The 26,582-nt window shown below is 43.5% G+C and overlaps 2 protein-coding genes across 4 annotated transcripts in view; both read left to right on the top strand.

Annotated features, from left to right (window-relative positions):
• Nucleotides 1-20,098, top strand: part of CFAP70 (cilia and flagella associated protein 70) — a 58,437-nt gene extending 38,339 nt beyond the window's left edge. The window contains exons 21-28 of one of the 2 annotated variants that reach the window (XM_032231460.1): nt 2,560-2,706; nt 5,735-5,856; nt 8,224-8,376; nt 10,464-10,625; nt 13,954-14,043; nt 15,738-15,839; nt 17,321-17,368; nt 19,015-20,098. In XM_032231460.1, coding sequence (XP_032087351.1) covers nt 2,560-2,706; nt 5,735-5,856; nt 8,224-8,376; nt 10,464-10,625; nt 13,954-14,043; nt 15,738-15,839; nt 17,321-17,368; nt 19,015-19,095 — 905 coding nt within the window. In that variant the 3' untranslated portion in view covers nt 19,096-20,098. The remainder of the gene's footprint in view (nt 1-2,559; nt 2,707-5,734; nt 5,857-8,223; nt 8,377-10,463; nt 10,626-13,953; nt 14,044-15,737; nt 15,840-17,320; nt 17,369-19,014) is intronic. The other variant, XM_032231462.1, reaches the window with a different exon arrangement.
• Nucleotides 20,099-24,575: 4,477 nt separating this feature from the next.
• The window catches only part of RHOT2 (ras homolog family member T2), a 42,216-nt gene continuing 40,209 nt past the window's right edge, over nt 24,576-26,582 (top strand). For both annotated transcript variants that reach the window (XM_032230969.1, XM_032230968.1), the window contains exon 1: nt 24,576-24,692. In XM_032230969.1, the coding sequence (XP_032086860.1) occupies nt 24,656-24,692 (37 nt within the window). In that variant the 5' untranslated portion in view covers nt 24,576-24,655. The remainder of the gene's footprint in view (nt 24,693-26,582) is intronic.

Genomic DNA, 26,582 nt, shown 5'->3' with positions numbered 1-26,582 from the left:
TACCTGCAGATGGAAAACAGGGATGGGTAAAACATTTTGAGTTTGAACAATTTCCACTGGAAGAGTTCCTGCTTTGAGTGCAGAATGGTGGTTTTGAAGGCGAAAGGCTGAGTCGGTTTTTCTATTATGACCTCGAGCTGTTTTCACATCCAGGATAGAGCGCTTTGTACTTCCAATCAAAAGCTTCAGATCAGGGTGGCAGCTGAGACTCAAAAGTCTTTTGCACAGCCCGATTGCAGATTTGTAAAATGAGTGAGATCTTTATTTATTTATTTTTTGAGGCGGGATCAAAATGTACCCAGGCCTTTCTCTTAACTTGTAGATCTTTCCGTTCTTGTTCAGCTGCCAAATTTCTGGGTCGCAACACCAGAGGAATTCAGCTGTGCCTTCCAAAGTAGCCAGATGTCATCCTTTCACCTTTATCCTGGCAATGTGGAGTGCTGCAGCCTTTCTATTGTTTCCATGGAAACCTCTCTGCATTGAGAAATAGGGTGCCTGGAGTCCAGCTTAAATTTGACATTTACAGTGTAAGGTTATGGATTCAGGAGGCAAGGTTCTGAAATTAGCCTCTGTGTTACCCCCTCCCTGGCAACAGCAATCGCAGTTAGACTTATATACCACTTCACAGTGCTTTACACAGCAGTTTACAAAGTCATCCTGTTGCCCCCAACAATCTGGGTTCTCATTTTACCCACCTCGGAAGGATGGTAGGCTGAGTCAACCTTGAGTTGATCAGCTGATCAGGATCGAACTGATGGCAGTGGGCAGAGTTAACTTGCAATACTGAATTCTAACCACTGAAAAGGATGGATGGATGGAAGGAAGGAAGAAAGAAAGGAAGGAAGGAAGGAGAAAAGAAAGAGCATCAGCAGTAGTACTTAGACTTATATACTGCTCCACAGTGATTTACATCCCTCTCTAAGCAGTTTACAATGTCAGTATGTCACCCCCAACAATCTGGGTCCTCATTTTACCAACCTCAGAAGGATGGAGGGCTGAGTCAACTTTGAGATGGTCAGGATCGAGCTGCTAGTAGTTGGCAGAATTAGCCTGCAATACTATCTTCTAACCATTGTGCCACCAGGGCATCTCAAACCCACTATCCTGCGTCTAGGAAAAAGCAATCTGGAAAAACAAAGAGAATTATTATTGAATTATTAGGGCCAGAAGGGACCCGAACCCCATGCCCAAGGCGGAAGACATTCTCCCATCCCAGACAAATGGTTGTCCAGTCTATTTTTGAAAATCTCCAGCGATGAAGCACTCACAACTCCAGGAAGCGAACTGTTCCATTGATTCATTGTTCTCACCACCAAGAAATTTCTCCTTGGGAATTGGCTGATGTGTGACAGTCAATGAAGAGCTCTTACCAGAACACTGGAGTTGTTCCTATGGATTCCCTTGGCCAACAAACCGCGCGGCCCATAAATTAACTCAGAAAGTTAGCTGCATTCCTGAGTAGTGTTACACTCATTGTAAACTGGTCGACTGGAAGGTCAGCAGTTTGAGACCCAAGCACTGTGTGATGGAGTGAGCTCCCATTTCTTGTGTTCTCACCTAGGCTTCCTGAGAAAGCATAAATCACAATATCAGTCCCAAAAACTTCCTATTATTTAGATGGCTGTGAATTATGGTCATCCACAAACAGCCTGTGAAGATTCCGACAGATGTCTGCTTAATTTGATGCAGTTTTTCAGGGTAATGTTGATAAGCGCCCACCTTTATCTCCCTTGAAACGCTGCCAGAGATCTAATTGCCAATTAGTTTTGCAAAGCCAAATGTAGCACAGAGACCAACAGGACTTCTCAGAGCTTAAACCGACTATATGAACTAATTGCTTCCTGCAAAGGCTCATGTCCGTTTGCTCCTCTTTTATGTCTTATGGGAGGGGCCAATCATCTCCAAGCCTTACTCCCAAGTCGCCCATTTTTCTTAATTGTTCTTGCCTTCTGGCAGCTCTGCGCATGTGCACACTGGGAACAGGCTCACACTGTTCTTCTGCCTCACTGATGTCAGACTCCAGAGGCTCCAGACAGCACATTACTCCCAGATGGCCCTGGCCCCCTCTCTGCCTCTGATGCAGAGCCCTCGTCTGAGCCTTCCCCAGACTCCAGGACTGACCCATGTTCCTCCCTAATCTCTTCATCATCCAACTCCGCTGCCAGCTCCACAGGCCACCAGCGAACCACAACACCTTGCCCCAGTTTCTGCCCACCTGCAGTTGAAAGCATGCAAGTGCAAGTAGATAAATTGGTACCACTTTGATGGGAAGGTGACAGCATTCCATGCACCTCATGTATAGTTATGCCGGTCACATAACCAATGGAAGCATCTTCAGATAACAATGGCTCTCTCTGCTGAGAAACGGAGATGAGCATCGCCCCCTAGAATTGGACTGGAGAGAGGAAATATTTTACCTTTTACCATTTAGATTTTAGCCTAGATGTGTGTGTGGGGGGGACTTTCTGCCGAATATAGTTCTGCCATCCAGTGAAAGAGGCTGGTCAAATCAGGAATGCTTTTGTGACGCATAGGGGTTGGTTTCCTTTTTATCTCCAGACGACTCTCCAGAAGCCACAGTGAAAATCCAAGCAGAGTCTCCCGAAGCAACCAGCTCCGTTCGTGCACCCGAAGAGGATACCATACACAAACCGTTCAAGAGGTTGTCCGTTACACCCAGTAAATTTAAGATGAGCACTCAGAGAGGTAGGCGGTCGTAGGGAATAGCTAGAGCAGGAGTCGGCAACCTTAAACACTCAAAGAACCACAAAGGTCCTAACCGGAAGCCCCCCTTTCAATTCTGGAGCTGGCCAGGAGTCCGGTTCCCCCACCATAGAGTCTCCTCCTAGCACAGGATACTTTTTTCTCTACCTGTCCTACCTGAAAGCCCTATCAATTGTGACACCGACCGGTGACAGGGAACGACAGCAGAGGGATGAAAGAACCACATGCGGCTCTTTGTGAGAGCCTCCCCTTTCATGCCCCAAAAAGTGCTTTTCCAAAAGGCACCTAGGTTTTCTTGGATTTCTTCTGCTTCTGGAATGAGAAGTGAAACGTTTTTGTGGAAGAAAAACTCCCAAGAAAGCCCAGTTGCCTTTTTAAAAAACATCTTTGGGACAACCGTGACCTGGATGATGGAGAATCTCCATGAACACCCCTCCTTTCATCTTTCATTCAGATTCCACACCTGTTGCTCCCTCTCATCTCAGTATCGCCTTGCAATCCAAGGGGTTGCATTCAGGGGTGGGATTCAGCCGGTTCATACTAGTTCACCCAACCGGTTGTGGCAAGAACCAGCTGATCCCACCCACCCCTCCCCTCTCAGGAGTCTCCATGAGGCCCGTTCATCCTGCCAGGTAAGTGCAGGGCCCGCACAGAGGATCTGGGAGGGTGAAAAATGGGCTTCCTGAAAGTCCAGAAAAAAGCCCTGTTTCTGGTCTCCAGAGGTCCTGTGGAACCTGCGGGAGGCGAAAAAGTTCCGGAAGTCCAGAAATGTACCTGTTTCTGGCCTCCAGAGCCCGGCAGAGGCCGTTTTCGCCCTCCCGGAGGCTCAAAAAAAAGCCTCTGGAGCCGGAGTGGGAGAAAACGCCCCCCCCCCCCCCCGGCCATGGTGCAGGACGCCAAATAGCCATACTCCCCAACAACCGGGCAGAGAACTGGTTGCTAAAAATTTTCAATCCCATCCCGACCTCTGTCCCTCCCTCTCACCTCAGTATCCCATTTAGCCAAATCCTTCTCAAAGGCTGCTTAGCCGCAGCATCAGCTGGGGTTGGGTGGGCACAGATTGGCCATAGCAGCCTTGCAATGTTGTGCTGGACGTCCTGCTCCATTTGGTCTCCCCTTTCCATATCATACATACACACCCAAGGCCCAGAGTTTGCAACGCAATGCCGCAAACTGTACTTGTCACTCTGATGAAAGTGGCAAGAGCTTGCTGACCCTGCTGCACAACTTGAGGTCCAACTGGAAACTCAACACAAGCCTGCAAAACAAGGTTCCAGAACTGAAATTCCATTAACTAAGCACTAGGAATAAAGAAAAATGGTTGATTCTCTGTTCCCAGATAAGGTAAAGGAAAGTAAGGTAAGGTGGGTTGGGATGAAATGAGACAAGCTCAGCATCTTAGCCATTGAGCCATGGCGTCCCTACTATACACATACATATGCTCTATCTATCTATATCTCTATAATCTATATATCAGTATATCTATATCTATCTATCTATCTATCTATCTATCTATCTATCTATCTATCTATCTATCGATATCTCTATATCAGTATATCTATATCTATCTATCTATCTATCTATCTATCTATGTATCTATCTATCTATCTCTATAATCTATATATCAGTATGTATATATCTATCTTATCTATTTATCTATCTCTCCATATCTCTATATCTCCATATCTCTATGTATATTTATAATCTATGTATGTATCAGTATATCAATCTCTCTCATGTCTCTATAATCTATATATCAGTATATCTATCTATCTATCTATCTATCTATCTATCTATCTATCTATCTATCTATCTCTATAATCTATATATCAGTATGTATATATCTATCTTATCTATTTATCTATCTCTCCATATCTCTATATCTCCATATCTCTATGTATATTTATAATCTATGTATGTATCAGTATATCAATCTCTCTCATGTCTCTATAATCTATATATCAGTATATCTATCTATCTATCTATCTATCTATCGATATCTCTATATCAGTATATCTATATCTATCTATCTATCTATCTATCTATCTATCTATCTATCTATGTATCTATCTATCTATCTATCTCTATAATCTATATATCAGTATGTATATATCTATCTTATCTATTTATCTATCTCTCCATATCTCTATATCTCCATATCTCTATGTATATTTATAATCTATGTATGTATCAGTATATCAATCTCTCTCATGTCTCTATAATCTATATATCAGTATATCTATCTATCTATCTATCTATCTATCTATCTATCTATCTATCTATCTATCTCTCTCCATATCTATATCTATCTATACCTATAATATATCTATATATCAGTATCTATCTATCTATATCTCTATATCTGTATATCTATGTATCAGTATATCTATCTATATATCTATATCTCTCTATATCTCTATATCCCTATAATCTATATATCAGTATATTTACAGTATATCTATCTGTGTATGTGCATGCACACACACACATATTAATCACAGATTTAGAATACATAGTGGAAAAAAGAATCTTGAGAATTAACAAGATTGATACTCTATGGTACAAAGCTATTCCAGAATCACATTGTTATGCTATGAATATTGTGAAGCCTTCTCCCAGAAGGTAACAAGGAAAACCAGTCATGAAGAGGATGTGTTGCATTCCTGACAATACTCAGGACCCTGGTCAAGCATCGCATATTATGCCACGTCCTGGATAGAAGGAAGTGAACTGCCAATAACCATTTCTGCTGTCCTCACCACTCTCTACTTAGCCATCGTGTCTGATGCAGTAACATTTCCAAACCACACAATAACACAGTACGACAGGATGCTTTCAATCGTCCCTCTAGAGAAAGTGGTAAGGGCAGAGGAAGGAAGATGTGCTCTTCTCATGCAGGAAATGCAGGCGCTGCTGTGCTCGCTTCATCACTGTCTCACTGTTGAACGACCAAGCTGACCTGCTATTTCAGTGTTTACCTCAAATTCCTTGCTCTCTTGTTTCATTTCAGAAATGCCCAAATCTGCTGCAGTTGCATTTGAACCAGAGCTGAGCCTGCTCATGGTGTCCCCTCAAACCACCTCTATTTTCATGGAAACAATAAAATTCCTCTTGGATGTCAATGCCCTTCAGGTGAGTCAACCGTGGGTCAAACGAGGCGGGAGAAAGCCTGGAAAACATTTAGGCGCATCGATTTAGGAGTTACCAAGAGCACATCCATTGGGATAATAGTCAACCCTCCTTTTTTCCATCACAGAAGCAGAGGGGGCCAGGATTAAGGTTACATGAATTTGTTTTGTGATATTTGAGGGGTGGGGTGGGGGGTGTGATTTGTTAAGTGAGTTTTGCCCCGTTTTGTAACTTTTCTTGCCACATTCAACCCTAAATTGAAGATTTCCTGTAGCTTCTGTGAAAATTGGGCTTACTTGTTTCTCTCCTCCTCACTAGAGGCAGGGGAGGCGTGGCCTCACCAGTCATGAGGGAAAGGAAAGAATTTTAAAGAATTTTTAAAAAATAATTAAAGCCAAGGTAATTGCTGCCAGATTCTAAGTCATAGTGACTTGGAATAGTGCTTAGTGTTAACTATAGGAGGAGGCGAGAGAATTAGGGGCCTCCTATGCATAAGCAATTTTTCACCTTTTAAGAGTTAAGCAAGGGTTAAAAAGCGAAAAATTTCATATGCAAAGAAGGCATGTGTTCTCTCGCCTCCTGTAGAGGGCATTTTTAGAGGCTTTTTAGGGTTCTCTGGGAACAACTAGCTCAGTCTGACTCAGAGCTCTGGCAGAACCACGTTGCCTTTTCAAACACACACACACACACACACACAAACACACACACACACACACCTGGATAAAAATATATAAGCCCAGCTTCACTGATTACAACGTGATTCACCTGCAATCAAAGGCTCGATCGGAAGGCAGCAGGGAAAGGCGGGGTATGGCAGAGGAGCTGCTTTCAAGCCTTTGGAAAATATATCTAATCCAACTTCTGTGTTTGTGTTTGTTTGAGAGTGAGTGAGTGAGAGAGGGATCCAACTTCTCTGTGTGCGTGTGTCAGTTTGAGAGAGGGGAGAGGGAGGGAGGAGGGGGAGGGAGAAGAAAAAGAATGGGAAAACTTATTTTGCAAGGGGGAAAAATGCTGTCTCTTTAAATCGGAACTGAGCATGCCTGGCTGTGGAATTCTGGGAGTTGAAGTCCACAAGTCTAAAAAGCTGCCTCACCAGCCGTAAAGCTCACCGCACGTCACTGATCTATCTACCTACCTACCTATCTATCTATTTCCGGCACCCAGAACCTGGATATGATTTTTCAACATTTGTCGGGCCAGCAGTAATCTTTCTAAATTACGTAGCTAATTGCCATTACTTCTCGAATATCAATCCCTTTTCCCTTTCTCTCAGCTTCATCATAGTTATTTCCCTTTTCTCTCTAAAAGCCTTTTCCCTAGCAATGAAACTGGGTAGAACCGAGAGCTTGCTGTGCAGCCAGAAAAAGCTGCCACCGCACTGATATATTGCTCTGAATCTCTCCACTCTCTTCTCTGCTCTGTCGCCTGGGCTCAGCAAATCACCGTCTGGACTGCAGACAGAGCGAAGGCATCCTGGGGACAGGCAGCGGGTTCCTCAAGCTGTTTTATGACACTAATGGGAAAAAAAAGAATACTTACATCCAGTTTTGGTCAGCATGTTACAAAAATGGTGTTAAGACCCTGGAAAAAGTGCAGAAAAGAGCAACTAAGATGATTAAAGGCCCGGAGACTAAAACCTATGAAAGATGGTTGCAGGATTTGGGTCTGGCTAGTCTAGAGAAAACAGGGATGCAGTGGCTAAGACACAGAGCTTGTCGATCAGAAAGGTCGGCAGTTCAGCAGTTCGAATCCTTAGTGCTGCCTAACTGAGTGAGCATTACAATGAAGCATAATAAGTTTCAGTGGGGCGGTGGCCTAGAGATTGAGCTCTCACCTCACAATCAGGGGGGCTGTGAGTTCGATACTAGGTAGAGGCAGATATTTCTCTCTCTGGACACAATGAGAATGTATCTTCTGGTAAAAAAAAAACTCCGTATTGGTGAGAGGTAAGGGCATCCAGCCATTAAACACTCAGCTCATTTCAGTTGCCCAGACTCCACTGCGCAAGGGATTATGAGGTCATTAAAAGAAGATGAATGAAGCATAATAAGTTGGCAAATTAATCAGTCTTGGCGCAGTCTGTGTTTTTAGCAGATTTGAATCAGTTCTTTCCAGACTCTGCATTCGTGATAAAGAAATTGCTTTATTAGTTTAAAGAACTAGAAACGTTAATCCAAGAAACTCCTAGCTGCCGAAAACATTGCTCAGGGAGGCCTCCCTCTCCTGCTCCCATCAGTAGGGCAAGAGGCAGCCCCTAGGATACTCCTAGGAGTAGGAAAACAAAGACTAAGAGCAGCAAGGGAGGACACTAGGGGGATTTCAATGGTTGTGCAGCAATGACACAGCCAAGGGTTGGCTCTCTCTTTCCAGTTTGTTCACAGGGCGCTGGCGCATGAGTTGATCTCCCCCCAAGGAGGCCCCAGCTGTGATTATTACTTGGTGCTGGCCCAGACGTATATGCTCAAGAAGGAATATGAGCAGTCAGAAGAGAGCTTGGAAATGGCTTTGCAGATTGATTACCTGGTGCGTACCTCTCATTAGCACTTTGGGACTCTCTAATTACCCAACTAGAGTAACTTGATTGATTAATTGATTGATTGATTAGATTAGATAAGATTTGTGTGCCGCCCTCCTCATCCAGCGGCAACTCTGGGCAGTTTACAAACATTAGAAGATTTCTCTGTAATATTCAAACTCCCAAACAGAACATATCAGCTCAGTGATGCCATATATTTATTCTTTCCTTTCATCACACTGCAACGATTGCAGTTTTTTTCTACCCTACATCCATGGTGCCCTCAGTGCCTATATTTGAATGTATGGTGGCATCACATATAGCTTTTATGTAAACTGAGAGCTTATGCACTGAAGACAAATTCCTTGTGTGTCTAATCACACTTGGCCAATAAAGAATTCTGTCCTGTCCTGTCCTATTCCATTCCATTCCATTTCATTCCAATATTCTATTCTATTCCTGATTCTGTTCTGTTCTACTCTACTCTATTCTCACCCATCTACACACATACACACTGATATGATATCTAGGCATAAACATAAGTGAGACCCCAAGTGGCAAAACAGCAATCTGCAGAACTGCTAGGAACTACTACTCCCCTACTCTACCAATCAGCCCCCTTTATGCTAGTGGGTAAGGGACACCCCAGTTTTGAGCAAAGTTGTGGGGGAAATGATTGGGAGGCCAATTGCCAGGAACTCACTAGAGCAGTCTTTCTCAAGCTTTCCAATTTTGTTGACTTCAACTTGCAGAATTCCCCAGCCAGCCATTTGGGGAATTCTGGGAGTTGAAGTCCATGTATCTTAAAGTTGGCAAGGTTGGGAACACTAGAGGTAGCTGATTCTGCTGTCCTCGTTGTAGCCATCCTGAGCAGAAATGCTGTGAAACTAAAGTTTAGGCTTCCTCATCATAGCTGAAAATCACTATTAATATTAGCCTCCCTAGATATCTATGGAGATTCTCAGTCATCCAGGTCAGGGTTGTCTCAAAGTGCTTTTTTTTCCTCAAAAGGCAACTGAATTTCATTTTTTCCTTGAAGACGTTTTGCTTCTCATCCAAGATAATCTGGATGACTGAGAATCTCCATAGATATCTGTTGTGGCTCAGCAGGAGCTGTTGGAGCTGCCACCAGATTCCGACACCAAGGGGCCCTATGAGTCGGCTCTGGAGGATGTGGAGGACCCTGGACAGGATTCTAACTCCGAGCAGGGCGCAGAGAGACTGGTTGGTCACCAGGTGGGCCTGAGCCTTGAACCAGTGGGGAGGAGACAAGGGAGAGTGATCCAGAAGCCAGCAGTGAGTTGTTCCTGGATGCACGCCATCGAAGAGCTACTAGGTGTCAGGAACAATTATGCAATTATAGGAGGTAATTGCGCTCAGCTGGTGGTCATTAGGCTCCTCTCCAGACGCTAAAAAAGACTGCTTGGGACATGCCCCTTTGGCAGAAGTCAACGCATTGACTAAAGAGAACTGTTGTAACTAACTTGGCAGGCTGGATTGCTGCCACGGTTTGTCGGAGTTGCTGCCAAGGTCCTTATCTGTTTGTTTGCTTGGCTTTCAGCCACCGAAATTTTGGTCTTGCTATTAAAGGACATTCTAGTTAAGCTTGTCTCGGCTTTCATTACTAGATGGAGGAGGGGATCAGAACATATATCTAGAGAGGCTAACATTAGTAGTGATTTTAAGCTAGGATGAGGAAACCTAAACTCTTTAGTTTCACAGCCATTCTGCTCAGGATGGCTAGATATGTTCCAACTCAGAGAGGCAGATGGACCAGTTTTATTCTAGAGCATCTTCTCATCTAGTGGGTTACAATTCTAGAATTATCCTGCTTCTTGGATAGTATAAGCTCTCCTTTGTCAACATCCCCAAGAATCTTAATTATTTCAGAATTTTCGACTCATCATCCCCATTACCTACTTAGCTTTTAAGGGGAAAAGTATTGATTCCACCAGGATGATATAAGGCCTCCTGCCTTGATCAGAGGGTTGGACTAGAAGATCTCTAAGGTCCCTTCCAGCCTCATCATCCTATGATTCATTGCCAGCTTCTACGGGTCATGATTAACCCCTTGCTTTCTCTGCAACCTCTCTAGAATCCAGAGGTTTGGGCTCAAAAAGGCCATCTCTGCTATTTGACCGGGAATTTCAGTGAAGCAAAGTCCTGCTATGAACGCACCATCAGTTTTGTGACGGACGCGAAGGATATGCATACGGTGTACCTGCGATTGGGCTCCATCTATCTGGAAGGCAAGGAGGTGAGAAGGTAGTAGAAATGGGACCAACAAGAAGATCCTGGTGGATTCCTTGCCCCATAGAACTTCGATGGGCAGAAACATTGTCTCAGTTCCCCATAAGTCCAGAAGGCCCCCATTCTGCTGTTATCGAGAAGAGCCATTAGGACCTGGTTCCAATAGAAGAGAACATTTGCAGCTCAGGGTTGAACTGTAGGGTCCTTGGAACTTGTTTCCTTGCTGAAGACATTTCATGACCCAACTAGGTAACATCACCAGTCCTAGGAGGGAGTGGGATTTGCTCTCTGTTTATATGTAAATGCCAATAGAAGAGACTATTTGTACCTCGGGGTTGAACTAGGGAGTCCTTGGTGCTCTCTGAACTTGACTGTTTTCTTGCAGACATTTCATGACCCAGCTAGGTAACATCATCAGTGCTAGAAGGAAATGGGATTTGCTGTCTGTTTCTATAAAAATGGCTTTCCATGTCAGTATTGACTGGAGCGTTCTCGGTGGCTGTTTGATTAGGCTTTTGTTTATTGAGTTGGTAGTTCCTTGGTCCTTCTGCACCCAGGGGAGCCTCCCCCCTTCATCAATCTCCCATGTTTCTCTTTTAAGTTTTATTGATTGGATTGTCTCCATTTGATCATTGTGAACATCCAGATTTGTTGAGAGCAGAGAATAAATAAGTAAGTAACTAAGTAAGTAAGTAAGTAAGTAAGTAAATGAATGAATGAATGAACCAACCACCCAAGGAAAGATGTGATAGCAGACCTGTTCTTGGAGGCCTTCAGAGCAAGAAAACGGACTAGGAAGTTTGAAAGGGAGTAGATGTACCTTGGACTCGGTGGCTCAGTGGCTATGAGCTTGTCGATCAGAAAAGTTGGCAGTTTGGTGGTTCGAATCCCTAGCGACGCATAAAGGAGTGAGCTCCCGTGACTTGTCTCAGCTTCTGCCAAGCTAGCAGTTCGAAAGCATGTAAAAATGCAAGTAGAAAAATAGGAACCACCTTTGGTGGGAAGGAAACAGCGTTCCACCCACCTTCGGCATTTACTCATGCCGGCCACATGACCATGGAGATGTCTTCGGACAGCGCTGGCTCTTCAGCTTTGAAACAGAGATGAGCACCGCACCCTAGCGTCGGGAATGACTAGCACATATGTGCGAGGGGAAGCTTTACCTTTACATTTAAATGCTTCATCATTGTGGGAAACGACTAGCAGGAACTTTTACCTTTACTTTTAGTTGTACCTCATCATCTGTGTTGTGCATTTTGTCCAGTTACATTCCCCGGGACTTCAGATATTTCAGGAGTACAGCAGAGTTGTGCAAATCTTTCTGCCCTCCTATGATTGTGAGCTACAAGTGAACCTTTCAAACACTTTCAGCTCAGAGCACAACCTGTCTGTCTCTTTGGGGAGTGTTGTTTTCACTTCAGTCCATTGGAGAGTTCTGATCAGGTTCCGGGTTCTACATCTGGATTTGTGTTTTGTGAGTTGTGGTTCAGTAACTATTTTCTTTTAAAACGTTCAGTCTGGCCTGCACAAACGGAGGGAGTGTTCCTGTCCCTGCTGCTGTTGGCTTAGACTCGATAGGATAGGATAGGATAGGATAGGATAGGATAGGATAGAATAGAATAGAATAGAATAGAATAGAATAGAATAGAATAGAAGTTAGAGAATGGAGTAGAATAGAATAAGAGTTAGATAATAGAATAGAATAGAATAAGAGTTAGATAATAGAATAGAATAGAATAGAATAGAATAGAATTCTTTATTGGCCAAGTGTGATTGGACACACAAAGAATGTGTCTTTCGTGCAGATGCTTTCAGTGTACATAAAAAGAAAAAATACATTCATCAAGAATCATAAGGTGCAACACTTAATAATAGTCATAAGCTACAAATAAGCAATCAAATCATATTAGGAAAAAAATAAACATAAATCATAAGGATACAAGCAACAAAGTTACAGTCATGCAGTCATAAGTGGGAGGAGATGGGTGATAGGAATGATGAGAAGACTAATAGCAGTGCAGACTTAGTAAATAGTTTGACAGTGTTGAAGGAATTATTTGTTTAGCAAAGTGATGGCATTGGGGGGGGGGCGTCCTTGTGTCTAGTTGTTCTGGTGTGCAGTGCTCTATAGCGTCGCTTTGAGGGTAGGAGTTGAAACAATTTATGTCCAGGATGTGAGGGGTCTGTAAATATTTTCACAGGCCTCTTTTTGACTCATGCAGTATACAGGTCCTCAATGGAAGGCAGGTTGGTAGCCATTGTTTTTCCTGCAGTTCTAATTCTCCTCTGAAGTCTCTGTCTGTCTTGTTGGGTTGCAGAACCAAACCAGGCAGCTATGGAGGTGCAGATGACAGACTCAATAATTCCTCTGTAGAACGGAATCAGCAGCTCCTCCGGCAGTTTGAGCTTTCTGAGTTTTAGAGGAATGTGATGGTTGTGTATTGGCCCAAAATAGCAGATGATTCAGTGTTGGCTGTCTATTGTGGACACTACACTATTACTGAACGGTAAATAAGAAATTGTTGCAACCAATTAGCTAACTAATTGCTACTGCTGTTAGTACCAATATACACTGTAAATATAATGACCACTTTATTATGTTGAGAATTTGAGGTGGATTTGTTGAGTTTCGGGTTTACTCTGAGGCTTGCTAGTGTTCAAGTTGAGGTCTTGCTGATTTGCGCAATCAGGACAGTAGACTAAGAATCAATTGTTTCCCATGAAAATAATGTTATGATCATTTTAATAACCATAACAGTTTGCTTAAACCAGTTCCCCCCCCCCCAAAAAAAAAAAACTTACTCAGGCGGGTTGGGTTGGTTTATTGTCATTGCACATTGTACAACGAAATTAAATGCCATATTCAGTTTACAAATATAAAAATTAAAACACAAACACCCATCCTTCACATGCTATACAATTGAAATTGAAAACCCGATATTGCATTACGATTGCACTATACCATAGGATTCAAGAAGAAAGAAGCAAAAAAAAAATTGTTCTTCTCCCATTAGGGAGAAAATACATTCCAGCCATTGGTCAAAGCTAATTTCATGCTTGATCCTCCCGTAATGCTTCCTTTCGCCTCTGAGTTTGGGATCTTGTTTTTTCTCATAGCCAAGACAGGTTCTTTCACACCATCCTGTATTCCGTAATGATTTTCACGAGTTTTATGAGCCTTCTCTAACCGCCTGCCTGGAGCAAGTCATGTTCAAACAGCTGCTAATAACCTCTTTCCGTCTGGAGAACTATAGGTTGCTTTTGTCAAGCAAGGAGAAACGGTCCTAAATTGCCGTAGCCTGGGGAGTAATTCTCTCTCCCTTTTCTTTTGGCAGTATGACAAAGCCAAGCACATTTACCTTTTGGCGAGTAAGAAATCACCTTCTTGTCTCACCTGGCTGGGAGTCGGAATTGCCTGCTACAGGGTAAGAGATGGAGCCCTTTTAGTCTTCCGATTTGTAGAACATCCAATACTAGATTGGAAAAGACCTTGATTGGATCTAGCTCAACCCCTCTCTCTCGAGCAGGAGTCCCTATATCATTTCAGGCAAATGGTTGTCCAGTCTCTTCTTGAAAACTTCCAGTGTTGGCACATTCAAATGTCTGGAGGCAAGTTGTTCCACTGATTGTTCTCACTGTCAGGAAATCTGCCTATCCCAGGTGCTTGGGAAGGACTCAATAGGTGAATGAAAATGCCAGATCCAATCTAACGCCTGGCTGAATGTGTGAGTAATAATTATTGTGTAAAGGAAGAAATGAAAGAGAGCTTTCATTAAATGACATGCGTCTACCGCAAAGGTTTCTCTCCTCAGTGAAAGCTACCTAGAAGTGGATGGATTCTTTTATTCTCACTGTCAGGAAATTCCTCCTTATTTCCAGGTTGAATCTCTCCCTTATCAGTTTCCATCCATTATTCCTTGTCTGGCCTTCGGGTGCTTTGGAAAACAGCTTGACCCCCAATCCTCTCTGTGTCAGCCCCTCAAATATTGGAAGGCTGCTCTCCTGTCTCCCCTGGTCCTTCTCTTCCCTAGACTAGCCATGCCCAGTTCCTGCAACCTTTCTTCATATGTTTTAGCCTCCAGTCCTCTAATCATCTTGGTTGCTCTTCACGTTGAGACTCTTTTTAGAGTTTCAACATAGAATCTGAGCTGGAAAGGTAGATTAATATCTCTTTATTTATGCATAAGTAAAGAGAATATTGGGAAACTGCTGTCTTGTCACCCGTAGGCCTTCTCTTCGATAAGCTAGACAACACCAAACCCTTTACCCTGTTCATTGCATGTTTATGTGTTTGTATTGTGGTCTATGGAGATTGTCCATCTATGGAGATTGTCAATCATGTAGATCATGGTTGTCTCAAAGGTGCTTTTTTTTTCAAGAGACAACTGGATTTTGGGGGGGGGGGTTTGAAGATGTTTTGCTTCTCACCCAAGAAGCTTCTTCAGCTCTGACTGGCTGGTGGGGAATGGAAGGATTGAAGTTCCTTGCAGACAGCTGGTCATTTGCATCCTTTTAGTGGGTCATTGAAGCACTTGGAGGTTTATCTGTGTCCTCAGGGTCCCCTGAGCGGTGCAAATGGTTCCCGTAATCTGCAATTTTCCCTCTGGAAATCCGTTCCTACTCCCACACCATTCCAAGGGTGTCCATCCCAAATTGTATAGCTAAAGTGTCTGTAGAGAGTCCATGACCATGACCAGGATGACTGAAAATCTCTACAGATGTCCCTTTCTGAAAGTTTTAAGAGGAGATTGAACAGCCATTTATCTGGAATTTCATTTCATTTCATTTTCCCTTTATTTGTATGCCGCCCTTTTCCCTGGGGGGACTCAGGGCGGCTCACAGTTCAAAAAAAGGGGGGGGGGAGGACAAACAATTTCCAACATATAGGATCTGCTGCCATGGGCAGAGGGTTGGTCTAGAAGACCTCTAAGGTCCCTCTCAAGCCTATTACTATTCTATGTTCTCCATCTGACCCTTCCCACATTGCAGAAAGTCCAGTTGCCTCTTGGAGGGGAAAAAAAACCCCACCGTTGGGAGTCTCGGATTCCAGTTTGCCACAATTTAACCTTTTTTAGATAGGCTGACGTTGGTTTTTCATGAGCAAATCTCTTTCCGGTAGCTCAAAGAGATGGACGAGGCAGAAGATGCTCTCTCTGAAGCCAATGCCCTCAACAACAGCAATCCAGAAGTCTGGGCCTACCTCGCTTTGGTCTGCATGAAGGTGAGTCTCCAGAGGTCCATTTTTATCCAACAGCTAAAGAATTTGCTCTTCTCTCTGATCATTGGGTTGAGATTGATGTAAAACTATTCAACACCACTGACAATGCTGCTGCCCTACAAAGAGACCTTGACTACGTGTCCGAACAGTCAAACAATTGGCAACTCCAAATCTCCACCCACAAATGCTCTGTCTTACACGTTGACAAAAAAAAAAAATCAGAATACCAAATACAAGCTGGGCAGTTGCGACCTCGTGGATGAGGTCACTCTGTCAAGGACCTCAGAGTACTGATCTCAAACGATCTTAGCTTAGTACACAAAATTGTCTGCTACAGCATCCTACCTGTCAACGACTTCTTCAGCTTCAACCACAACCATACACGAGCACACAATAGATACAAACTCAAGGTAAACCTCTCCAAACTCGATTGCAGAAAATACAACTTCAGCAACAGAGGGGTCAACACCTGGAATGCTCTACCTGACTCTGTGGTTTCTTCCCCAAACCCCCAAAACTTGAACCTTAAACTGTCTACTGTTGACCTCACCCCATTCCTAAGAGGTCTATAAGGGGCGTGCCTAAGCACCCCAACGTGCCTAACCATCCAGTGGTGCGTTCTGGATCCCGTTGCAACCAGTACAGTGCAACAGGCCAAATGTCCACCACCTGAACGCGCGCAGCACGTGCATGCATTTTTACCGCCCGTGATGCTCCGCGATCCGTCCGCGACGCTCCGGCTGTTCAGCGGAGCATCGCCTAGGTGCCATACACTCTGTGCACGTGCACAGAAGCCCCGAAAACCTCAAATACTGGTAAGGCACGTGGGTGGGCCCTCTGGAGCACCATACCGGAACGGTACCTGGTGCTCCCAGCAGGCACCGGTATGTCCGTACCTGGGCGTACTGGTCATAGCCCACCACTGCTACCGTCCCTGTCCTCCTGTCCCCACTTATTTGTATCCATATCCTATATTCATAATCATTTTTATACTTATATCTGTTATACATGCTGGGCAATATTTATTATTTATTACAATATTTATTATTAAAATAAATAAAATTTAGATAGATAGATAGATAGATAGATAGATAGATAGATAGATAGATAGATAGATAGATAGATAGATAGATAGATAGATAGGGGTCACAGTAAGGGCTTCTCTGCGGATGAATGCAATGCTCCTTTGGGTGGAAATGGTTTCTAAGCCCATTTGAAGTCCTTCTTCCAGGTCAAATGGATGGATGGAAAGAAGTTCTCAGTCGGTGGAGAAATGCAGAAATGCATTTTCACATCCTTTTTCGAGATTGCCGTCCTTTTCCTTTCCTCTTCTCAATTTGACGAGAGACCTTCTTCCCCTGGGGAATTGATTCCCCCCATCCCCTCTTTCCCTTAAAAAAAAAAAAACACCACGAAGCTTTTCAGGGTCTCTTTTGCCTTGTCAGAAAACTCTTTAGCACCGATTGCTGTTTTTTCCCCCTTAGGGCGGAAGGCAACTGGAGGCCGAACAGTCCTATAAATACGCTGTCAAGGTTGGTCACATTTTTCTTCCCCCCTTGTTCAAGCTTATCAGATCTCTGGAAGGGTGAAAATCTCTGAAGCTTTTCCCAGTACTGGGAGTCCTCAACTTACAACAGTTTGCTTAGTGACCCTTGGAAATTATAACGTCATTGAAAAAAATGACTTATGAGTGTTTTTCACACAGCCACATCCCCACGGTCACCTGATCAAAATTCAAGCGCTTGGCAACCGATTCGTATTTATGACGGTTGCAGCGTCCGAGGGGTTCCAGTGGCCAATATTTCTGTGGTTAAGTATGACCTGTAGGAAGTGACCTTGGCCCCGTTTTACGACTTTCCTTGCCACAGTTGTTAAGCGAATCGTTGCCGTCGATGTTGGTAACCTGGTTGTTGAGGGAATCTGCCTTCCCCGTGCACTTGGCTTGCCAGAAGGTCACAAAAAGGGATTCACCTGACCCCCAAAACACTGCGACCATCATAAATGTGATCCAGTCACCAAGCACCTGAATCTTGACCACATAATCACTGAAGATGCTGCAAAGGTCATAACTCTAAAAAACGCTCATAAGTCACTTTTTTCAGTGCTATTGCAATGTTGAACGTTCACTTTTGTACACATTTTTTTGTTGTTGTCTTTGTTATTGTTAAATTGTTGATAACACTATATTTATATATATCTATATATATCATGTCATATCAATCTATCTATATCTTTGCATCTGTGCATCTATCTATCTATCTATCTATCTATCTATCTATCTATCTATCTATGCATCTATCTATGTATGTATCTATTTATGTATGTATCTATCTGTCTATGTATGTATCTATTTGGCTATGTAGCTATCCATGTATGTAGCTATCTATGTATGTAGCTATGTATGTAGCTATGTATGTATGTATGCATGCATCTATGCATGTATCTATCTATCTATCATGTATCTATCTATCTATCTATCTATCTATCTATCTATACCTCTATGTATGTATTTATGCATCTATCTATGCATCCATCTATCTATCTATCTGTCTATCTATCTATCCATCTATCCATCCATCCATCCAACACACACTACTGTTGGCCAGGTATTTATTTATAGGGGGAAAATGTCCGGACCAAACGTAATTTTTAATGTTGGATTTCACCCCTTACCAGAGGGAGCCCCCTTATGGAGTACTGTGAAGCCATTACCATGGCAATGCCACTGCACTGCACAGTAGAAGCCATTTTACGACAGTACAGTAGAAGCCATTTTAAGGCACAAGGGGCTGTATCATAACAGAACACACACTCTGAGGGGCTTTAGGAGTGGTCTTACCCCCACAGTCCTTTTCTACAGATATTAAGTCATCTGTGTACCAAGTTTGGTTGAAATTGCTCGAGGCATTCCAGAGTTATGCTGGAATATACACACACATAGCCGTTTATACATATACATACGCACACATACATATATTCTGTGTGTGTATGTCTATCAGCTAGCTGGCTTTCACACACATACTGTGTGTGCGCGCATATATGTCTGTCTATCATCTAGCTATTTAGGTATACATACATACTAACGAGGCATTTTTCATTTGAAGTAGGATTACGGCCCTTTCCTTCTTTGAGTATATTTGACAGATGTTTAAGTTAGCCATTTTCCCTTCTGTTGCAGCTGGAGTTGGACAACCCTGATCTCCTGCAGGAGGTCAAACAAGTCCAGCTAGAAGTTGGCTTTGGTGACCCCTCCTTCTGATCGCCTCTTCTGCTGCTACCTTCTAAGCAGGGACCGACATCTACAGTTTTAGATATCAGGGAGGTAGGGCCAGGTTGCCAGAGATTTGCCAACCATCAGCAGAGAGGCGTACTGCCACATTTGGAAAGAACAATCACCAGTTGTTTCCAAAGCTTTGGTGAAAAGTTTACAGAGGGCGTCTTGAATGGCAGTTCTTGAGCTCCTGGAATTTAGAAAACGCACATTGCAGAGATTCCATTTGTCCTGTGGAATATCCAGCCCTAAAATTAAAGTCAGCCTTAAGGCATCTACAAGGCATGACTTGCGTCCAGAGGTTAAAATGCTGGAGAAAGTATTTTCGGATTCCTGAAATGGAAAGAATAACTCTAGCACAGTGTTTTCTCAAGCTTGGCAACTTTGAAAAGTTGTGGACTTCAAACTCCCAGAATTCCCCAGCCAGCTATCCTATGCCTCCTGGGGAATTCTGGGTGTTGAAGTCCACACCTCTTCAAAGTTGCCAAGCTTAAGAAAACACTGCTATAACACATCACAATAATTAGAAGACCTTTGTCGGCGATGTTTGGGGAAGAACAGGAAGATGAATTGGGGAGAGGTTTGGTGAACTGCCTCATTTCTAGACATTTCTAGGTCTCCTTTAGTGCAAGTGGATATTACAACCCAAAGCAGGAGCAAGAGTAATTAATAGATTGGGTTTTATATAGCATTTGGTTACCTGGGCTTCCCAAAATTATATCCATTAAAGGGAGTTCTTACAAAGGTTTTGATTCAGTTAGTTCGTCCATGTAGCTCTCTGGAGATAATTCCATCCATCAATTTTGACCTAGTGATCTCTTTTTGATCTATGGATCCACATTTATTTTATTCACAAATTGGGGTTTTTTTGTTTGCTCCCTGTAATTGCTCGGCAGCACAGAATTTTGAAAGAGGAATCTAAAATACGATACGCAAGGATTCAAAAACAGCAGTTTGGGGCAGATATAATAAAATAGTTTGGAACTGTTTATTCATGGTGTCTTTTGGTGCCTTTCTTTCAGGGTTGAGTTCTGGCAGTCACTTCTGATGGTTAGCTCGCAGGTGTGCCATGCGTGCACGCACACGCACGCATGCACAGTGCAATAAAAATTGTTCTGCGCATGCGCAGAAGCAATAAACAAGATGGCGGGGCCTTTGGTGCCACCCGGAGAACTGGTGCAGGAGCATGGAAGGCCTGGGTTGCTGCCTGTTCCAGTGCCAGTTCGGCCAAACCCACCACTGCTTTCTCTGGGAGTAAAAATCATTAATTGTAGTAACTTTTCTGCCAGAGAAACTTTCAAACTCCGGCTGCAATTGTTCTTTCTGTTGTTGTTAGTTGCGAAGTCGTGTCCGACCCATCGCAACCCCAAGGACAATGTTACTCCAGGCCTTCCTATCCTCTACCATCCTCTGGAGTCCATTTAAGCTCATGCTGACTGCTTTGGTGACTCCATCCAGCCACCTCATTCTCTGCCGTCTCCATCTTCTTTTGCCCTCCATCGTTCCCAGCATGAGGCTCTTCTCCAGGGAGTCCTTCCTTCTCATTAGGTAGCCAAAGCATTGAGTTTCCTCTTCAGTATCTGGCCTTCTAAAGAGCAGTCAGGGTTGATCTCCTCTAGAACCGACCAGTTTGATGGCCTTGCAGTCCAAAGGACTCGCAGGAGTCTTCTCCAGGACCAGAGTTCAAAGGCCTCTCTATTCTTTGGTGCTCAGCCTTCCTTATAGTCCAACTTTCACAGCCATATTGCAACTGGGAAAAACATAGCCTTGACTAGACGCACTTTTGTTGGCAGAGTGATGCCTCTGCTTTTTAGTATGCTGTCTAGATTTACCACAGCTTTCCTCCCCAGAAGCCGTTATAAGTCCATTTGCAAAAGAAATGTGTGTGCATGAGTTGTTAATCTGCAAACCTGGTTGTCACTAATTGCTATACAAATTACACATGACAGAATTTCTGGGTCACCTGAATCTGTTGAAGTTGTCAAGTAATTTCCATTTGTTCTCGAGCTTCGTTGTAGAGTTATTGCCTGCTATGTATTTCCCTTTAAAGAATAATCCTTCATGTCCCAGTTCATCTTTCATTTCCAAACAAAATAAGTTTGCTTTTTTTTTAAAAAAAAATATGCAAATACAAGAATTGCAAAGAGCTACAAACATTCTGTCTTGACTTAGGAATTCTCCCAAAGGCTAAAAACACATCATTTAATTTCATGAGCACAACAGAAACAACATATCTGGCTTTTTGGATAGCAACTGGTATAGCTAAATGATGAAATATTGGTAGTGAATAGATAAGGATTCTTTTTTTATTCAATTTTGCTTTCTGATTCAAGATTTCCCTAAGATTGGAGTTAGCTGTTTTTACAAATGTCCATTAGTCTATACTGGAGTAAAGGAGACATTTTGGAATGGAAAATAGGTAATCCTTGATTTATGACCACAATTGGGAGGATAATTCATGTTGCTAAGCAAAGTGGTTGTTAAATGAGTCATGCTTGATTTTATGACCCTTTTTTGCATCAGCTGTTAAGCAGTTGTTAAGTGAACCTTAGATGGGATCTTAGCTGCCCAATGAGGTATTTTCCTCCCAAACACTTCAGAATGAAATCTGACTGTTTCTCTTTATTTCAATCATATATATAAAAGCCAAGTACCGCTCACTCATCACGAAATCTCCAGAACCATAAAGCCTACAAACTTAAAATTTGGCACATACGTTCCTCTCGGCTTCTAGGTGCTCGCTAAGAAAGGATTTTTCAAAATGACTAACAGATCATTAGTAATTCTTATACAGTAATTAGCACACTCTGATGCCAAGGAGTTGTACTCCCCCTCCCCACCTGAAAAGAACTCTGTTCCAACTGCCAGTTGTCTTACATTCTGTTACTTCAGTTCAAACTGGAAAACGTTCCACTCCTTCACTCGGGAGTGGTCTGGGGCTCCTTAACAGTACTAAACATTAGTACCTCACCAAAATGTCTATGCCTTCCACCTATGGAACTGCTTCCGGCAGTGGGAGTGATATTCCCTTACGTGTTTCAATCATCGACCGCGACTGAGCCATCGGAGTGAATCAGATTTTTCCTGCATTGCCCGATCACATAGTTTCATCACAAAAGTATGGGTATCCAGATAGTTGAATAATATATTCAAGCAATTTTATTCCAGAGAAGTTCCTTGAAATTTTGTTGGGGCATCTTGGTAAGATGGATGGATGGATGGATGGATGGATGGATGGAGAAGTAGATGGATGGATGGAAAAAGAAAATACCATCAACAGAGGTGTGGATTGAAAAAGTGCCAAACGTCAAAATGCAATCATGGGGATAGATAACAAGGTTTTTGGTGCTGCTTACAAAAACTCTGAGAATTTTTTTCTCTAATTAGAACATTTGCATTGTTACACAAGACAGGGACCTGGTGGCTTAGTAGCTAAGATGCCAAGCTGGTCGATCAGAAAGGTTGGCAGTTCAGCAATCCGAATCCCCAGCACTGCCTAATGGAGTGGGCTCCCATTACTTGTCTCAGCTTCTGCCATCCTAGCAGTTCAGAAGTACATAAAAAATGCAAATAGAAAAATAGGAACCACAGTTGGTGAGAAGGTAACAGCGTTCCGTGCAGCTTTGGCATTTAGTCATGTCAGCCACATGACCACGGAGATGTCTTCGGACAGTGCTGGCTCTTCGGCTTTGAAACAAAGATTAGCACCGCCCCCTAGAGTTGGGAAAGACTAGCACATATGTGCGAGGGGAACCTCTACCTTTTTATGGTTACACAAGCATCTCTGCAATTGCATGGTGTGGGTTGCACCATTGCACAAGCGATGTGATGTCAGGAGCTATGATAATATCATTCCACACTTCATAGAGATATTCAGGGATGGCTGGGAACTTAACCAGCTGCATTCCCACCACACATCTGGAGACTGCAGTGAACTGGAGAAGACCGGCTTGCGTCCTCAGCTCATTGTTTTCTTGGTGAGTTCAGGACATTCAGGGAAGTCCACATCCCGAAATATCATATTCGCCATTGCCCTCTCAGCCCTGGACCAGAATTCTCATCCTAAGTACAGGTAGTCCTTGATTTACAATTGAGACCATTTCTGTTGCTAAGTGAGATACTTAGGTGAGTTTTGCCCCATTTTACCACCTTTCTTGCCACTGTTAAGTGAATCCCTGCAGTTTTTAAGTTAGCAATGTGGTCATTAAGTGAATCTGGCTTCCCCATTGATTCAGAAGGTCACAAATGAGGATCCCATGACCCCAGGACACAGCAACTGTTGTAAATGAGTCAGTTGCCAAGCGGCTGAATCTTGATCATGTGAACACAGGGGATGCTGCAACGGTTGTAAGAGTGAAAAACAATCCTGTCAATTTTTTTCTGTACCATTGTAACTTTGGTCACTAAATGAACAGTTTCAAGTCGAGGACTACCTGTAATGAATTGTTGAGCCAGAAATCAAGAGGCTGGCAGATGGTTAAGCAGATGAACCCAATAAAGCTTTGTATTCAATTTAATCTATTATACAAAACAATAGCAGAGTTGGAAGGGACCTTGGAGGTCTTCTAGTCCAACCCCCTGCCTAGGTAGGAAACCCTATACCATTTCAGACAAATGGCTATCCAACATCTTCTTAAAGACTTCCAGTGTTGGGGCATTCACAACTTCTAGAGACACGTTGTTCCACTGATGAATTGTTCTAACTGTCAGGAAATTTCTCCTTAGTTCTAAGTTGCTTCTCTCCTTGATTAGTTTCCACCCACCCATTGCTTCTTGTTCTACCCTCTGGTGCCTTGGAGAATAGTTCCCCCCCCCCTCTTCTTTGTGGCAGCCCCTGAGATCTTGGAAGACTGCTATCATGTCTCCCCTAATCCTTCTTTTCATTAAACTAGATATACCCTGTTCCTGCAACCATTCCTCATATGTTTTAGCCTCCAGTCCCCTAATCATCTTGGTTGCTCCTCTCTGCACTAAATTATTAAATCAGTGTTTCTCAATCTCAGTACCATTAAGATGTGTGGACTTCAATTCCCAAAATCTCCCAGCCAACATCCCTTTGAGAAACAATATATACAAGCGCAGCAGAGTCCAGTGCAGTGCAATTCTTCCTGCTAAACTTCAGCTCAGCTGATACTTGCAGCCAGTGGGACCGAAGTCTAGCCCCCTGCCAGACTAGAAGACCTCCAAGGTCCCTTTCCAGCTCTATTCTGATTGATTGATTGATTGATTAGTCAGTAGATGGGTCACCTGCAGAAGTTGTGCATACTCCATCACTGGTGGTTTTTTTAGAAGAGATTGGACAGTCATTTGTCTGAAATAGTAAAATCTCCTGGTCCCTTCCAGCGCGATTCAGATTCAACCCACAACCCGTGTCGTTTAGCTAAGCTAAAAACAAAAAAGGCTGCCGTTTGAGCTTCCGGCCGCAGAGGGCGCGGCGCCGTTTGGGAAGCCGGAAGCGGAAGCGAGAGGGCGGCAGCAGCGCCGAGAAGGGTGGGAAGCGCCGGGGCGAGCAGCGATCGCTGCAGCCTCCCCGCCCGAAGCCGCGAGCATGAGGCGGGACGTGCGCATCCTCCTGCTGGGGGAAGGTAAGAGCGTGGAAGGGGGCGGCGTGCCCGGATCGGGGCGGCGGGAAGTGCCGCCGCATGAGCGCTCCGGGTCTCGGGGGGGGGGGGGCGAGTCTTGTAGTAGGCTGGTGAAAAGGGGGCGGGGTCAGGAGGTCTGTGGGCGGGGCCCAGGAATTGTGGGCGGGGCCGGGAGGCCTGTGAATGACCTTGGAGGAGAGTCAGGCGTGGAATCGGGAGACGTGCGGATGGGGAGTTGCAGAGCTGCATCCCAGAGAGGGAGGGGCGGCCCTTGCTTGCTTTGGCTGTCCTCCAATTTGGCTTGACTACTGCAATGCTCTGTGCATGGGGCTGCCCTTGGAGACTACCCGGAACCTTCAACCGGTCTATAAATGCAGGAGGGGCAAGCAGGACTGGGCATGCCTCAGTGTGCCCATGTATCACCTCTGCTTTGCCAGCTGCACTGTTTGGGCATACCTCAGTTTGCCCACATTCTGCTTCATCCCCACAGCTTAGGGGTGAGGAGGCTGTTTTGCTTCCAAGTGCAATTTCAGGTGCCAGTCGCCACCTGTAAAGCCAGGTAGAACCGCCTTGTCTCCCTTTAGCATCCTCTCTGCTGGTTCAATGCTGCAGGGTTGGCGCCCTCTGGGTACTTTTGATTAAATAATGCCATGCGTTGGGGTTCTGGGTGGCTGTGGGTGTTTCAGTATAGCAAACTTCTGCTATAAACATAGGATCGGCTTAGTGGAGGTTCTTAAGAGGAGAACCTCAGTGGAGGTTCTTAAGAAGAGATTGGACAGTCACTTATCTGTAGTAGTACAGGTTCTCCTGCTTGAGCAAGGGGCTGGACTAGAAGACCTCTAAGGTCCCTTCCAGCTTCTATTCCATTCTCTATTCTATTCTATTTTCTTTTCTATTCTAGTTTCTATTCTAGTTTCCATTCTATTCTTTATTCTAGTTTCTATTCTATTCTATACTTTATTCTAGTTTCTATTATATTCTCAATTCTCTATTCTATTCTATTCTCTATTCTATTCTAGTTTCTATTTTATTCTCTATTCTAGTTTCCATTCTATTCTATTTCTTACTCTATTCTATTTCCACTCTATTCTATTCTCCTATTCTATTCTCTATTCTATTCTAGTTTCTATTATATTCTCTATTCTATTCTATTCTTTATTCTAGTTTTATTCTATTCTCTATTCTATTCTCTATTCTAGTTTCTATTTTATTCTCTATTCTATACGTTTCTATTCTATTTTATTCTATTTATTCTCTAATTCTATTCTATTTCTTACTCTATTCTAGTTTCTATTCTCCTATTCTATTTCCTATTCTATTCTCCTATTCTATTCTATTCTCCTATTCTATTATATTCTATTCTCCTATTCTATTCTATTTTCTATTCCATTCCCAAATACAGGCAGTCTTAGATTTACAGGTTCCTTTAGCGACCATTCAAAGTCATAACGGCACTGGAAAAAGGGACTTACGACCATTTTTTACGTCCGCATCCCCATGGTCACGTGATTTGCTTTGGGATGCTTGATGACTGACTCATGTTTATGACAATTGTAGTGTCCCGGAGTTACGTGGTCCCCTTTTGCGAACTTCTGATAAGCAAAGTCAACAGGGAAGCCAGACTCCCTTAACAACCGTGTTACTAATTTAACAACTGCAGCAATTTATTTAACAAAAGCAGCAAGATGCCCCCCCCCCCCGCATCCCTCCATATCCAGAGGGCTGCCCCACTGTTGTTGCTCAAAAGAGACATAAAGTCCTGCTCCTTCACCCAGGCACTTGGCAAGGAAGACAATCCCTTGCTCTGTCACACTTGCCATCTTACAGTGTATCACAGAAGTGAGTACATCCCCTCACGTTTTGTAAATATTGAAGTATATCTTTTCATGTAAC

This window comes from Thamnophis elegans, chromosome 14, assembly GCF_009769535.1.
Source record: "Thamnophis elegans isolate rThaEle1 chromosome 14, rThaEle1.pri, whole genome shotgun sequence".
In the NCBI taxonomy this organism is placed as follows: Eukaryota; Metazoa; Chordata; class Lepidosauria; order Squamata; family Colubridae; genus Thamnophis; species Thamnophis elegans.
The sequence above is the reverse complement of the archived record's forward strand: the minus strand, read 5'-3'. Positions and strand labels throughout refer to the sequence as shown.